This window comes from Erpetoichthys calabaricus, chromosome 2 (assembly GCF_900747795.2).
Source record: "Erpetoichthys calabaricus chromosome 2, fErpCal1.3, whole genome shotgun sequence".
Taxonomy (NCBI): domain Eukaryota; kingdom Metazoa; phylum Chordata; class Cladistia; order Polypteriformes; family Polypteridae; genus Erpetoichthys; species Erpetoichthys calabaricus.
In genome coordinates this window covers 309,445,672-309,459,266 of record NC_041395.2, presented here as the reverse complement: position 1 = coordinate 309,459,266, position 13,595 = coordinate 309,445,672, and the positions used below count along the sequence as shown (strand labels likewise).

The 13,595-nt window shown below is 36.8% G+C and overlaps 2 protein-coding genes across 3 annotated transcripts in view; one reads left to right on the top strand and one right to left on the bottom strand.

Moving 5' to 3' along the window:
- atp5md (ATP synthase membrane subunit k) overlaps positions 1-13,595 on the bottom strand; it is a 550,207-nt gene that overhangs the window by 10,195 nt on the left and 526,417 nt on the right. Inside the window, exon 1 of one of the 2 annotated variants that reach the window (XM_028791966.2) lies at positions 3,051-3,162. The exons of the other annotated variant lie outside the window; for it this stretch is intronic. The gene's annotated coding sequence lies outside the window, so the exon portion shown is untranslated. Of the gene's footprint in view, positions 1-3,050; positions 3,163-13,595 lie in introns of those variants that run through there. 2 annotated transcript variants of the gene reach the window in all.
- The window catches only part of pdcd11 (programmed cell death 11), an 81,472-nt gene continuing 71,127 nt past the window's right edge, over positions 3,251-13,595 (top strand). The window contains 4 exon segments of the mRNA XM_051922160.1: positions 3,251-3,389; positions 5,303-5,406; positions 9,802-9,933; positions 11,275-11,442. Of these exon segments, the coding sequence (XP_051778120.1) occupies positions 5,305-5,406; positions 9,802-9,933; positions 11,275-11,442 (402 nt within the window). The 5' untranslated portion in view covers positions 3,251-3,389; positions 5,303-5,304.

The following is a 13,595-nucleotide window of genomic DNA, read 5'->3' as shown; positions in this document are numbered from 1 at the left end:
TGAAGGCAATGTTTTTGGCAAAACCATGGCAAGAAGAAAAGAGGAAGGCCTAAGAGGAGGTTTATGGATATGGTGAGAGAGGACATGCAAGTGGTAGGTGTAACAGAACCAGATGCAGAGGACAGCAATATATGGAAAAAGATGACCTGCTGTAGTGACCCCTAACGGAAGCTGCTGAAAGAAGAAGATGTAAGCATGGCCCTGCTTACAATGAAGGTTATACACGATTCCAGTGACTCAATGGAAATGAGAGTGGTTCAGAGATGTATGATGGGAAAAGAACTCAAAAAACATGCATCATTTAAAAATGGCTATGCCTGTTCTCACAAAATGTCATGTTCACATTATTGATCATGCAATTTAAAATATAGGCTTCATGGAGTGTCAGAAATTTTGTTGGCGAGTTACAATGGGAGGATCAATATCACAAAAACTAGGCATTGCTCCAAAACTGAAATTGTGCATGTATATTACAAGTAAGTCAACATATAGAATCAAATGAGTTTTACAAATTTCAATGTGGAGTTCAATATAAGGAACAACTCAAAAACCTGTGGTTTCATCCACGTTACATGCTGTACTAATGACTCAGTTATTCAATAAGATAACCCCTTTATTAATGCTGGATTAAACATCTACTTCTGAAACTACAGTAAACCAAGATATACAAAGTAGCAGCATTAATGGTTCCAACCCAACAAGGACTTATAGCAATTATGGAATCCAATCATATCCAAAAAAAAAAAAAAAAACAAGATAGCAGAGAAATTGAGGTAGTGTAGATGACGGATCGAACATTTACATTTCAGGCAGCAACAGGGCAGTGCCTATCTTAAGTACATACAGAGACAACATATATAATGTTAACTCAATTAACACCTACAGCAAAGCATATTTAAATGTTGCCAATAAAAGAATGTTCATTAATAAATAAAGCAACTCTAGCAAATGAGCATTTAATTTACATTTCATGTTAGCGTTTACTAACATTAATCAAAAGTGGAAAGCTTTTGTTTTCTGGCATAAAAAATGTAAAAATAAAAGAACAGGGAGAATCTTGAAGCAGAGCTAATGCTTATTTGACCTAAAGTTCTTTTGATCTGAATTTTTATGTAAACATTTTTACAAAGAATGTAAATTTTGGGCCTTTTATTTTTTATCCCATATTTAACAACACTATTGTCCTTACATTAAAAAAAATAAAAAGGATGTCTTACATAAAAAAATGTAATTAAAAATACCTAAAAAAAAAAAACAAACAACTATCAGTTATTATTTACTAATACTACAAAATGCAACATTAGGTATGCATGGGGTATTAAAGAAACATCACCTTAAGTTGTTTGTGAGCAATAAGTACTCATTACTTAATAATTTTAAGTATTAATTAATTACTTAGCAATTTAAAACCAAAGAAATATTGCTATTTAGCAACATTACATTTCTGGAGGGAATATACCAAGAAGAAAGGTTGAGAAAAATTTTGGACAAGAGATACAACATTTGATTACATGTGTGTCAACAGCCTGCTGTAGTTAAGCATTTACTTTGATTAACAGGTCTACTATTATCCAAAACCATGCAGTGTGATTATAGATAGCAGTAACCAAGAATCCAAGATCAAGCTCTACAATGTAGCACTGTGTTGATATTAGTGGGGGGGCACTGAACAGAGGGTAAAACGTTTTCGGGGAATCAGGTTTACAAAATGCTTGGGAACCCCTGGTCTAGTTAGATAATGAGAAAATCATTATGCACTCCACACACTGTGGCATGGGTTTCTTATAAGTTAGGTAAATTAGTTTTAAAAAAAAAAAACTTTAAAAAAAAGTTTTAAAAAGGCAGCTGTACTACATATACAAAATAGCAGTAGCACTAATAATAGATTTTAAGGACACAAGATAACCTCTGAACAGCAAATGAGAAGCAGTAATACCACAGCATACGGCGAAAGGCGAATACTACAAATGTTTGATCATAGAGTCACTTTCAGTCTTACACCAAAAACAGTATATGAAATCAAGCAAAGGAGAAATACATTTTATCTCCATTTTAACAGGAAATTGAAGCAACTACTCGATGTGTCTCTTTGATAGTGCAAACCTGTAAAGTGGCACAGGACGACACTACAGTCCACAGACGCAGAACCTGTTTGATCACAACTGGAAGTAAGTACAAGGAAGGAGCTACACACTATTTGGAGTATTAACCCCAGAGTTAGAGGTATCCAACCATTTTTGGGACAGTGCAGAGGTGCATGTTGAATTTAATACCTTTGTAGAGGAACACCTCTAGCCTGTATGTTTTGGGAGAAAGTAGCTCGTTTCAATGTTCCTTTTCTCAGTTGAGCAAGAAACGTGTTTCATTTCAAAACAAGATCGTTTTTTATTTTTCCCAAAAGCGTAAATAACAAAAGCACATTTTCAATAGTCTTCTTTGATTTAAGTATGTAGACGTCCCTCCTATATAGCTTGTCCAGGTCCAAAGTTTTAAAATATTTAGTGCCTTTAGAATTTTCTTTTAAATCACTAGATAATTTTACTTCAAAGGATTTTGACAAACGAGAAGAGACCACTCACTTCAAGCTTATTTCGTGCTCTTTAAAACTTACAATTTTCACTTAGCAAACACAGCCACATGAAATCATGGAATCCACATACAAAAGGTGCAGACCCTTGTAAAATCTTTCGCCTACAGAAAGATGCAGGATACTGCATAATGAAGTGCACGGAGAATAGAAAAAAGAACTCCGCTAAAGGTCATCGTTCGGTTCAGGAGAATTCATCGAATGGGGTTCACATTTCCTCGTTAAACACCTTCATTCCTACATATACGGATTCCAGAATGATTTTGACATAACCGGAACACCGTATTATCTGACAAGTCGGGGCGTAAAGAATCAATTAGGAGCTCTTACCGGCTTTCCAATAGCCAATCACCATTCCAAAACATAAAGACAAAAAAACACATATGAAATTACTTAAAACTACCTACACTTAAAATCTATAAGAATGACGCAAATGTAATGATTTTTAAAATATTTCACCCACTTGACTTCTAAGATACACAGACGACTACGTCCTTCAACCACTTCTGGAAAGTGAAGGCTGAGCAAAGGAACAGAAAGTACATCCGGGTCTTTTTTTTTTTTTTTTTTTTTTTTTTTTTTATAAAATTCAGTTTCCCTACTGGTCTATTAACTATCAATCAATATTTTGCTAGCGTTGCGTACTTTATACTTCCTGGGTTAAAGGTTGATGCTTCTTCCATTTCCGTATTGGTTATAGTTCCTGGGGTTAAAGAAATGGAGAAGCACATGTGAGTTGCGTGACTGAAGAATTATAAGATCCACAAATCGGCAAAGAGTGTGTTTACTTACCGACAGGCAAGTATGTCAAAGCATGAAACTTAGCGTAATTAGACTGATAGTAACTACGATTTCTGGCTTATGAGGATTTTTTTTTTTAATAAATGTACCTGAATTACAGGTTTACTTGCTATTCCTATACCAAATGTCCCTTGATATTCCTGCAATGTACTGGATTAAAAAGAAGAGAAAACCTAATATATAATAATGAAAATCTACCAGTGTTTCTGAATTACAACAGTTTGCAAAAGTTAGCAAGAGTGGGTTAAAATTCTTCCAAAGCGATAGTAAAGTCTCACGTTGAATTTTAACAGGAGTTTGGTTGCATTCTTTGCAGTTAAAGATGATGTAGCCAGTAACTTTTTGTTTATGGATAGCTTTGTTTATTCAATATACTACTTCATTCAATCGGGTGCTCATATGAAATTTTAGATGTTGGTTCGGGACCTGAAAACATTCACTGTTAAAAATTTTCAGTTATTGAAGCAATCAAGAAATTAAAAAATACTTTTTTCACGTCACTGTATGTACATAGTTCACAATTGAAGTATGAACCGGTTAAATAACTTGCTAAGGGCATTCCAGTGGTTTTTAGGTAGAATTTGAAATACCAGCTTAATTGATTAATAGCAGTTTCTATAGAATATGTTCATACAAGCTGTATAGTTTAAATGATTTACAAGATGACAGAAACTACCGAAAAAAACTAATTAGAAATTGTAAAAATGAAATACCAAAAAGAGTAAATAAGAATGGATCGGACTTATATAATATAGATGTGCAAGTCGTAGATTTTGGAATTTTGGTAGAAGAGCTGAACTGTAAAGCACTAACTGAATGCATTTCACTGTCCAAGTGTTCAGCTCTAGAAAGTACTATCTAGCTAGTAAAGTGTTTTGAAATAGTGTTTGCTTTAGAGAGATTGCTCATAAAGTAATGGTTATTTTTGTTGTTTGAAAAGTGACAACCAAATGGTTTTCAAAAAGTAGAAATGAGCATAACCTTTAATAAGTAGTTATTTTGCATAGTGCAATTATGTTAATTATCCTGGGTATCTATGTAGGAGGGTGTAAATGTTGCAAAATCTCTTCAAACTAATAAATAGCAGAAACCTCCCCACCCTTATGTTCTTAGCTTAAATAGCAGTAAAAATCACGAACAAACTTTTTTTTGACTCCGGCATTTCCCTTTATGTCTGTTTTCATCAGATCCACAATGTTAGATATTTTTGTCAAAGTCTGAATAACCACAAAATTTTGATATAGATTTGTTTTTGTGTAAATTTTGTGCTTAATAGTGCAGTAGCTTCACTTTAGTCAGTTGCTGCCTCTGTGGAGTTAGCATATTTTCTCCCTATCTGCATGAATTTGTGTCTGGATACTCTGCTGTTTCTCTCATACTTGAAGATATGCGTGGTAAGTGACTTCAAATTTGCTCAGTGTATGCATAAATGTGGAGCTGCCATGATAGTCTCCAGACTCTGGTGGTCCCGCAATTAGAATAAGTGGGTTCTGGAAAGTGGGTGGATCTTAAGTTTATTTTAAGGACTTGCTATGCATGTTTTTATTTTCATAAATGTAAAAAAAACTGCTGATAATTTTGTTACTCTGTGGTCACTAATTTTTCGCCTGTTGCTATCACAACCAAAGCTATAATTCCATCTATGTACTCTCAGACCATGCTGCATCCCTAGATGTCACACTTGGCCAGTTTGTACTTCATTGTTGTGGCTGTGAGATTACCTCCTGGCCTAGGTTTTTTCCCACTGTGTGAAGCCCAGCATTATGCATTCCATTGTTTGATGCTTTAAATTTCTGAAATTTGATATGCTGAAATGAGAAACTAGCACCGATAGTGATACCATGTTGAAAAATTGAAAGATTTAATTTAGTTTACTGATGCAAAGTAATTTTTTTTTTATTTATTTAAAGGAAGAAATGACATCTGCAGATGAAGATTTTCCACGTGGTGGAACATTTACGAACACTAATAAACTCAAAGGAACTAAACGACCTTTTGAACAAGACAATCTATTTGAGGTCTGAAGCTTAGTTTATTAGATTTAGAGATTATATAGATAAAGCATTAAACTTTTTTCTGTTTAATATCTAATGTGGGGAAACTTGTACTATGGTGAAATATCAATGTCTTTATTGCATTACTGTTTAATTTTTCTTACTAACTAGGGGGCTTTGCCTCCTGCTCGCTTCACTTGCCAACCCAAACCCCCCCACACACACACACACACCCTAATCAACCTGCCTTACATGCCAGCCATTTCGCGTCTCTGCCGCTCATGTTGTGAAGAGGGGGCAGTCACTCCTCTGAAACCATCTCTTAAATGATGCTACAATAGGATAGGGGTGGGCGGTATGACCAAAATTCTATATCACGGTATTTTTCTAAATTATCCCGGTTTCACGGTATTCAGCGGTATTTTTTTCCCCATGCATGAGTGAATGTTAACCACATTTTCCACTGCAATTACTGGCTAAGAATAACTAAATCCAACGGTCAAGAGCATTGTACATTGTACAAAAAAAAAACATTTTAATGTGCACACAAGTATTAATACAGGTTTGCATGGCCCCATAAAATGATAGTTTTCAAGGGGGTGGCACTAATGAAGAAAAGGAATCGCATTGCATGACAGATTCAGTCAAAATATAGAACCTTTTTATTGAACAAATTTTGCCAACAACTTAAACTGTAATTTTGACAACATATTTTCAACCATCCAAAGAGGCATTTAGACTTAGTAAGATATCCAGAAGTGCTTGTCAAAAGTTGTATTGCACTGAACATGTCTTAGAAAAGGAATAAATAGTAAATATTTTTTTGTAAACCAACTACACTTTCTGTTAATGTTAACAATGTCTGTCCACTGACACGTTAAAGTGACTTTTTAAACAACTTTACCATCATTAAACTGCATAATTTTTAAACTAATAAATAATAACAATAAAATAAATAATAGTATTATTACTGATAGTTGCATTATTACTTCAAGGCTTCAAGCCCAGGTGCATTACACAGTATTCACCAAATTAAAATAAAACAAGTGCAACTTGGTGATGACATCTTTACCAACTGAACCATGATTTAGGCAAACTACATTAATATGGACCTTGCTTCAAGCTCATTTTATATACATAAATAATAAAATTATTTGTGGTATAGCCCTACGGAACTGTATTAGGGCCACGGTGAAGAAAAAAAAATACGGACACAGGGAAGAAAAAAACAAACTATATGTCGAGAATAAAGTCGACATTTCCACTTTATTCTCATAGTTTATTTTGTCTTTAAAGTAGAATGTCATAAACTAAACTTCATCCTAAAATCAATGTTTAATTTACCAGATTGTCTTAAACCCCATCATAAGTTAAGGCAGCACATTAAATGCTTTGTGTTAAGTGTTCCCCGGCCCAGTTGTTAATCACTACGCTTCTTAAATTGACTTCCTCCGCACTAAGAGGAGACAGCGATCACTGCACAGAATCCATTCACTTCATGATATTCCTGCTCTCTGAAAATTTAGAATGCTAAGATAAATACTTGATATTTTCATGATGAAATGCAGTAAAGCAGGTATTAAACATGCACGGTAGTGAGGCAGTAGTGCTGCTCCCTCACAGTAAGGGGTCCCCAGGTGTATGTTCAGTATAGAGAATTTTATGGCAGGTGTGACGAGGCTCCAAAAAACTGGATGTATGAATGGGTATCGCACAGGTTTAACTTAAATATTGTGTAAATGTTGAGTTTGTGATCTGATGGTCGGAGACACGAACACAGAATTCAGTGGAAGTTCTTCTGAGCGAGCTTTCTTTATTGCACGTGTGCTGTCTCTATCTGATGTACCAAAACCCCAATTCCTATCCTTCCTTTTTCTTTCTCCACATAACCAATCACCACACGATAAACGTCTTTGTGAAATTAAAACTAGTTATAAACTTGGCCCATGGAGTGTTCAGAACTTTAAAAATATCTTCGTTATACATGTTTAATCATGCCATCCATTCAGGGTTGCGCCCATCCCTGAACGAGTCGCCAGCACATCGCAGGGTGAATACGAGCAAAACATACACTAGCAGGGTCAATATAGCATAACAAAACCCCCACATCCTACATGACTTTGAAAGGAAACTGAAGCACGCCAAGTAAACCCACCAGAAAAACATGCAAATGCAAGGCAGGGTACACCCGAGACACCCTTGCTGCGAGGCAGCAGTGCAACCTCCACACCGCCGTGCCCCCACATGATTAATACTGTTCATACTTTAATGCATTTCATCATGAAAATTTATATCAAGTATTTATCTTAGCATTCTAAATGTTCAGGGAGCAGGGATATCATGAAGTGAATGTATTCTGTGCGGCGATCGCTGCCGGCGCCTCCTCGGTACAAGAGGAAGTCAGTTTAAGAAGCACGTACCGATTTAACATGGCTCGGGGAACACTTAACACAAAGCATTTAATGTGCTATATAACTTATGACGGGGGTTTGAGAAAATCTAGTAAATTAAATATTCATTTTACGATGAAGTTTAGTTTACGATGTTCTACTTTAATGACAAATTACAAGAATAAAGTCTCACATATCGACTTTAATCTTGACATAAACAGCGAGAATAAAGTCAACATGTCGTCACACTATTACACAGCACACAGGTACATTACACTGTATTGAAAACAAATAAAACAAGTACAACTTGGCTTGCAGTATTTTCCAGTAGTATAGAAACAGTATTTACACATTTGAACATAATGGTCCACATCCAACCTTTTAAAACCAAAGTATCTCCAGGCAACGGATGCGACTCCTTTTTTCGTCAAAAGTTCTTCTGTGTCATGATGTTCAACTTTATCATCAGCTACAACTTCAGTTTTGGAATGTTCTGTCCATTTTCACTGCGCGTGTACTACCGCATGTACTCTGTTGCATGCCTATTTAGAGGTGTAGCAGTGAAAAAGGTCCCCACTTGAACAGTTTCCTGCTGCGCCACGTTCTGAACGTCATTTAGGCAATTTAAACAGGTGTTGCAGTATAAGAAAAATCCATATCATAACAAAAATAAAAAACGTTTTTCGGTATGAACCGGTATAACGCCCAGCACTACAATGGGAAAAAAAGTTTTTTTTTTTTTTAACCTTCTCTTTGCTCTTCGTCAGCTGCTGGCTTGCTGCTTCTGTGCCGATCACGCGGCACACTTCTGTCATATCACCTATGTCCATATATTCTGTATCTTTTTTCGCTTTTACCTTTTCATCAATATTGCATTGAATTTTGATTCCATGTTTGGAATTACATTGTGACAATGCAACATATAACTGCCTGTGAGTGAATATCGTTTATTTCTCTCTACAAGAAATGTGTCTGCCAATAGCATTCACACAAATGAGAAATGATTGAACCATGTGCATTATGTGGGAAGGACTTTTCCAAATCTCTTTGCATAAGCTCTTGTCTCGTGGGGCATTGTAATTTTCTCTCCCGGGATTTCACTTTAATCTTTTAATTCTCGCGGATACGCCTCTTCATTGGGAAGAAACACTACTTTTATTTTCCCTGATGGCAACACGAATTAGACAATCTACAAGTCTCCGACTTAAAGTTTAAATCTGAACAATATAATCGATATCTTTTCGCTGTTCCGTCATTTCACCGAGTAATAATTTCTGTTTGTTTGTGCTAATGTGATCTTTACTATCCTGTTTTTGAGACTTTCAAATTTTCCTACTTCCATTATCTCTAACCTGCTCTGCATGTGTACCGTGCCAACATTTTTTAATTCTTTACGACATTCTACTTTGTCATCTACTGTTTGTCTTTTATTTCCGGCCCTGAGCGTGGTTATCTCTTGGCACAAAGACTTGTTTTGCGGGACTTGAAAGTGTCTCTCTGAGAAAATCACGTCTCGTACCCTTGCAAGATTTTTTTTTAATATAGAGAGATTTATTCAGTGTGTCTATGTGTACAGGTGTAGGAATGTTTACATTTACTACTTAACTGGATGTTTTTGCAGACTGTACTCCTATGTTTAGTATTAATCACTTGAAAGTAAGTGGTTGCATTCTCTCATCAAAATGTTTGCAAAATTTTTTTTAAGATCCAAACTTCATTACTGATCCTGAATAAACCATTCACCCTAACCCCAACTTTACTATCTATTGTAAAAATGAAATTAGTTTATTACACAAAACCTGTAAGCAATATATATGAAAAATTACTATAACTGTTGCAAGAGTCAATATTTTGTAAATTATGTGGATATGCCATTGTGGTTATAGACATTTTAGTATATCCTATAGACACAAGATCACAATCAAAAGGGTTTTTACACTTTCTAAAGGAAAATTGCATATCACCAAAGTTGATGATTGTATTTCATTTCATAATCCCAAAACAATAATTTCCTATTTTTTATTAATAGCCCTATGAATCTAATGAGAAAAAGAAGAAAAAGGACAACAGCTATGAAAATAAAAAAATTGCACAAAAAGAAAAAGAAGTTGGTGCATCTAAACTTAATGATTCAAAAAATGTGGATATTCTTTATTTCAAGGTGAGTTCTTTTCATTTAAAACTTTATGGAGGTTAATGAAATAACCTTAGCCCCAGACCTTATTATGATAAAAATGGTTTGTAAATTTGTATACCACATTTGTATCTAACAGTTCAGGTATATAATAACTTGTAATAAGAACGTTGAATAGGATTACTTTCTTTTATTAGCCCTTGTACTTGGATTTATGGGTGGCATGGTGGCGGTGGCAATAAAAAGACCAGGGTTTGTGTCCTAGGTCCTCCCTGCATTTAGTTTGTGTGTTCTCCCCACATCAGTGTATGTTTCCTCCAGGTGCTCTGGTTTCCTCCCACAATCCAAAGACATGCAAATTAGGTTGACTGGTGATTCTAAACTGTGCCTAGTGTGTGGCTGGTTCGTGTGTGTGTTTACCCTGTGATGGACTAGCACCTTGTTGAGCGTTCGTTCTAGCATTGTGCTCTATGATAACTTGGATATGCTCCAGCACCCCCCACGACCCTGTTCAGAACAGAGCTGTTTAGGAAATGGATGACTGACTTTGTTTTAAGCAATGGTTATAACATCTTCTTCAACTTATATACAGCTACATGCAGTGCCTTGCTCAAGGATTTTCCTGAAAACAAGCAATTATTAAACATTTTGCTAAGTTAGAAAATATCTATGTATCCATTTTTCTCTTGTGCAGTGCAGTTTGAAAGTGCTAGTCTTGACAGCTATGGGTGCCGGACAAACACCATCCCTGAGGGGAGTTAATTAATTACATTTCTATACCACTTTTTAAAGCACTTTACACAGACAGTGGGGATCTACTTTAACCTCCACTGATGTGCAGCATACACCTAGATAATGCAATGCAGCCTTTATGCACCAGCATGTCCATCACACTATAGCTATAAGCTTGTGAAAGAGAGGGAATGGCAGTTAGAGACAGGGGATGATTAGAGGGTCAGAGTGGATAATTTAGCTAGGACATCGGGGAACACCCTACTCTCTTCACAAGATGTCTAAATGTTCAATTAAAATGTGGTTGTAAATCACAAGTAAACATAAAGACAATGGGAAAACTCCACACAAAAGGCAACCTAGCTAAGAACAAAAATGGGAGTCTACATATTTGTTGACAAAAATGCGATTTTCTGTACTACCGTCTGTGCTTCAATGAGGGTTCAGGTATTGTGGGGGTTTCAAGTCAGAACTGTAGCAGAGCCAATAGAAATGTCAGCTTTGATACCTTTTGAACAGTTTTAACATATCTTGAACCATGTGTTTTAATGTCATTGACTTGTTAAAATTTGAAATTTCATTTGATTTCCAGGTTAATCTAAATATAATGCTTTGCTTTCTTTTCCCATATTATAGAATCTTGTTGAAGGAATGTTAATCATGGGTTGCATTAAAGAAGTAGGTGACTTTGAGCTAATGGTGAGCCTGCCATGTGGACTTAATGGCTTTGTTTCCGTGACTAACATCTCTGACTCCTACACCAAATTCCTTACTGATCATGTGAACACAGACGAAATCATGGAGGTAAGAGCACTTTTCACATTTTCTAGTGATTCACTTTTTTTTTTTTTTGCATTATTTTAATTAACTAATGATGTTTTTCACATCATTGTTTTTGGAAGACCAGAACAGAGTGGAAGATGCATGAACTATTTGTCCATAGATTATTAGTACACAATTTCAAACAATATTGATTCTCGACAGGTGCTTTCATAACTAAGCAGAAGATATAATTGTTTTATGTGGCAAAATGTTATTAAGGTATACTTAACAAGCACTTATATCTGACAAGATGAAAAAAGTGACAAATAGTGGTTATTAGAAGGTTATTAAGAATGAAGGAGGAATGGTAGGCTTTGAACTTAAATTTGAATGATAAGAGCAAAAGAGTTTCACAGTTGGGACATCCCTTCCAGAGTCTTGGTGTCCTTAAGCTAAGAGTGATATCGAATCGGGTAATTTAAGTAGATTTTAGAATTCTGAGTCAACACAGGCTAAATGAGCAATCCATATTACTAACCGAGAATGCTAAACCGGATGATGGACGCAGGCACATCCGGCCATGGGCCGTAGCTGCAAAAAGACGTACTGCGCCGGCGCAACAAACAGTCCGCGAGAGTCGGCTGAGGACCCGAGAAAGGCGGACAAAAGAGGGCGACAGAGGCGGATGAGTGTCCGCGAGAGACGCAGGCGCAAAAAGAGTCCGACAGGAGCACAGAAAACAGGAGTGGGCACATACAGAAAGGAGTCACAAAAATGAGGCTCAACAAGCACCAAAATAAGGAAAAAAAACATTAAAGAGTACTCAAACGAGGGGAAAGCACGAAACACATTGCACACGAAACTAAACACACCACAAAAAAAAGAACAGACGAGCGCACAATAGCAAGGCACGACCATACCCCCGCCACCCTACAGGCACGGGACGGGACACACACCAAGAGGGGGATTCAACAAGCCCATGGAAGACCAAAAAAAAAGAACACAAAACCACCCCACAGACCCTACAAGCAAGGGACGGGACACACACAAAGAGGGGGAGAGAGGCGGATGAGGGGCCGCGAGAGACGCAGGCGCAAAAAGAGTCCGACAAGAGCACAGAAAACAGGAGTGAGCACTTACAGAAAGGAGTCACAAAAATGAGGCTCAACAAGCACCAAAATAAGGAAAAGGCACATAAAAGAGTACTCAAACGAGGGGAAAGCACGAAACACATTGCACACGAAACTAAACACACCAAAAAAAAAGAACAGACGAGCGCACAATAGCAAGGCACGACCATACTCCCCCCCCCACCCTACAGGCACGGGACGGGACGGGACACACACCAAGAGGGGGATTCAACAAGCCCATGGAAGACCAAAAAAAAGAACACAAAACCACCCCACAGACCCTACAAGGAATGGAGACGTGAACAACGCGCAAATGAACTGACAGAAAAAAAAAAGCAAGACGCGAAAAGCGCAAAGCTCAAATGACCGACATACAAAAACGGACAAGGCTCGATACAAACAATGCACGGCGTAGACTGAAACGGACTTTGCGCAAAGCTGAGGCGAATAAAAAAAAAAGAAAAAAATAGCGCGTCACAAATAATGGACATGCAACAAAAAGGCAAGCAACCGCAAAGAGCAAAACATGCCCGTCGCGGTCATCAACGCCACGCACCTGTTAAACGCTTACGACAATTGGCTGAAAACGCCTTCAATAAGGAATCCACTATTGAGGAAAATTCATTGGGATTAATGAATGTCATTTGCAATCATTGTCATTCACTTAACTTCACAGAAGAAACAACTGGCAATACAAATAATGAATTTACACGTTGTTGTCAAAAAGGTCGGATTACACTGCCTCCTTTACATTCATATCCTGAATATCTAAAGAAGCTTCTAACTAACGATGTGCCTGAAAGTAAAAACTTTATGAACTGTATTAGATCCTACAATAGTTCATTTGCTTTTGCATCTACCGGAGTAAATATCAGGCCACCAAAAGGCAATGGCCCATACTGCTTTCGCATATGTGGACAAATATTGCATCGCATTGGAACAGTGCACCCTGAAACAAATCAACAACGCAAATATGCACAAATCTACATCCTAGATCCGGATGAGGCGATCTATCAACGCATGAACCTTCCTGAAAACAAACAATGCACAGAGCTTATAATGAGA